Source organism: Vigna umbellata, chromosome 3 (genome assembly GCF_029865625.1).
Source record: "Vigna umbellata cultivar VRB3 chromosome 3, Vumbellata_1.0, whole genome shotgun sequence".
Taxonomy (NCBI): domain Eukaryota; kingdom Viridiplantae; phylum Streptophyta; class Magnoliopsida; order Fabales; family Fabaceae; genus Vigna; species Vigna umbellata.
Window position 1 is genome coordinate 31,268,462 of NC_142167.1, and position 3,219 is coordinate 31,271,680.

The 3,219-nt window shown below is 38.3% G+C and overlaps 1 protein-coding gene across 1 annotated transcript; it reads right to left on the minus strand.

The window, feature by feature from the left end:
* Nucleotides 1-465: 465 nt before the first annotated feature.
* LOC148202244 (uncharacterized) lies at nt 466-1,368 on the minus strand. The gene is made up of 3 exons (XM_088109568.1): nt 976-1,368; nt 738-827; nt 466-660 (listed from the first exon to the last, which is right to left on the minus strand). The coding sequence occupies exons 1-3, from the start codon at nt 1,366-1,368 to the stop codon at nt 466-468; spliced, it is 678 nt and encodes a 225-aa protein (XP_087965694.1).
* Between the last annotated feature and the right edge of the window lie 1,851 nt (nt 1,369-3,219).

Sequence of the window (3,219 nt, forward strand, 5' to 3'; positions counted from 1 at the left end):
CTTAGACATAGCTTTTCGGTGCTGCTTTCCTGCTAGACAGTGTGTACAAAGACTCTAAGGAGTGGTAATTGAAGACAGCCCTGTCACCATTTTCTTAGAGTGAAGCAATTTTAAGCCATCATAGCTTAAATGTCCAAGTCTATTATGCCATAATTGAGACTTATCCTCCACATTTGCCTGGAAGCATGTTGCTGCTACCTTTGCTGTCAAAACAAACATTCTATTTGCACTCATTTGAATCTCCATAATTTGCCCCTTCTCTGGATGAACAGCACTGCACCTGTTATTCTGAATATTTATGCTCAAACCCTTTTATTGCAGCTGTCCGAGACTCAATAAATTATTTTTGAGTTCAGGAACATAGTATACATGAGAAACAACATGAACAACACCTTTCACCATCAACCGCACACTTCCTTTCCCCATTACTGCTATACGAGTGTTATTTCCCAATTTTACCTTGTGTCAGAAACTATCATCCAATTCTGAGAACCACTTCTTATTACCACTCATGTGATTGCTGCAACCTGAGTCAAGAAACCACTCATCCCCTCCTTCTTTGCTTTCAACAATAGCCATTAATAAGAGCTCATCCTCTTGTTTTTCTTTATCTTCCATTTCTGAATAATTAGCTTTCCTTTCCCACATAGGACATTCATACTGGAAGTGTCCAAATCCGTGACATTTGAAGCATTCTACATCAGCTTTATTAAACATTTGCCTGCCCCTTCCTCTACCTCGAAAGGATCCTCTTCATCTTCCTCTTCCTCTACCTCTTCCGCTGTTTCTATCTTCAACCACAGTCTGCATAACTTGTTCCTCTTCAACTGACAACATCATTCTTTGCTCATGTACTAATAAGCTACTTTGCAATTCATCTATAGTCATCATATCCATATTATTGGATTCTTCAATGGAACATACCACGTAGTTGAATTTGATTGTCATGGATCACAAGATTTTTGCAGTTATCACATTTTCTTTCATGGTTTCTCCAACTGCCTTCATGCTTTTGGCTATTTTCAAGGTGCATGCAAAATAGGAGTTTATTGATTCTCCTTCCTTCATCTGCAAAGTCTCAAAATCCTTGCATAGAGCTTGTAGTTGAGCTCTTTTCACCCTTGTTGACCCCTGAAATTTTTGCTTCATGGAATCCCATATATCCTTGGATGTTTCGTCATTTAAGATGGTGTCCAAAATTTCCCTATCAATTGCTTGATACAGATACTTTTTGATCTTTAAGTCCTTGAGCTGCTGTATTTCCATCCTTTTGAGATCATATTCTGAGGCTTCTTCTGTGTCTGGTACCACATCAATACCTTTTTCCACTAAGTTCCAGTATTCATTGGAACGTAAGAAATTTTCCATCAACTTGGCCCAAGTTCATAATGACCATCAAATTTTGGAATAACTAGTTAAACGTACTTCACTGTTTCAGCCATCTCTAAGTTGATTTCTTTCAACACTCACAACTCAGTGTTCTCTCTCTTTCTAGGTGTTTCAGTTTCTTTCACACGTAATTTTCTGGTTCAGGCCCCTGTGAAGGAGCTCTGATACCAAATTGTGAACACAAGTAAGTAACAAATTTTTTTCTTGAATGTGATACTTTCTCTGTCTATTTGAAAACTGAAAAAGAATACATCTTTATAGGTGAAATTATCACCGTGGCACACAAAAGAAAACAACTGAACTGCCCACTAAATGTGGGAGGTTACAAAAGCTAAATTTTAGTTATCTCTTCCTAAAGACCCGGTCAAAAACTGACCCTTTTATTTAATCTGCATAATTGCAAACAAATATTAAAATGCATAAATAACTGACAAGGATTGGTAGTAGTATCAAGGATTCTATAGCAGATCATATGTGGCGAGATTATCAAAACTCGTAGTTATTGTATTTTATTGTGTTGTATGAGTATTTCATGTTATAGGTATGACAAGTTAAATTATATATAAAGGATGTTTAATGTTAACTTCTTACAATTTTGTTTATGAAATAGGTATAAAATGAATAGAGGTAAGGCAGCCGCCATTGAGTCCTCTGGTCCTACTAGAGAGTTCATGAAGTGGACAGAGGACATGGACGCACGTCTTCTACACTCTATGATTGAGGAATCACGAATCGGTAATAGGGTTGACAGATGTTGGACATCCCAAGCATATAGTAACATAGTTGATCATCTTCATAGCTCTGGCTATGTCACAATTACGAAAAATAATGTTAAAAATCGTCAGAAAGTGTTGAAAGATAAATGGCGTGAGGTACATGACCTGTTTTCTGGATTGAGTGGATTTGCGTGGAACCCGGCTAGTATGACCTTTCATGCTGAGGACGAAGTTTGGATGGACCTGATTCAGGTTTTTTTAAAAATACTATGATGTTGTGGATCCTTATAATAATTAATATGAACTAGTGTGTTTGTTCTATTTGTTGTTTCAGTCGAAGCCAACTGCCGCAAAGTGGAGAGTTAATAGTATGAAACACTACGATTTAATGGTAGAGTTATGGGCTGCTGATCGAGCTACTAGGAGTGGTGTTCGGACCGCTCGTCAAGCACGTCGACAGCGGGTTGGGCCTCGTGTCAGTGTTGATTTGAATCAAAATACTGAGTACATTCCTGAACAGCCTGAGTGGACGGGGTATAGAGACCCAACTCCACCATCACCTCCTCCATCTGTGGATGAATATAGTCCAGGACAGACTCAATCTGTGCCTTCCGTCCCATCCGGTGGAACTTCATCCTCACGAGGCTCCAAAAGGAAGGCACACATGGTCGATGTAATTGATTCTCAATTTGATAAGTTGAAGACCAACCTCGATGGTTTAGCAAATGTCCTAAGCTCATCAAATGTACATTTTGGTGTAATTTCTGATGCAGCTGTGCGTCAAGTCTCAGCAATGGAAGATAGAAATCAAATACTACGTTCCCAAATGGAAATCCTTCGTCGCACCCTGAATTACACATATACAGAGGTAGACATTTATGAAATGTTGAGTGCTATGAACATTGCTGATGAAAATTTTCTAGAGCAATGCTATGATTTCTTATGTGGAAACCCCACATGTACAAAGAGGTTGTTGGAACTTCCATCACACAAGCGGTGGAATAAATTATGTAAAATGATCTCGGGAGGTGACTGTTAGGAAGTCTTATCTGACTAGTTGTATGACTATTATAAACAATAATGTATCTGTGATGTAATCATGACTTATTGATTT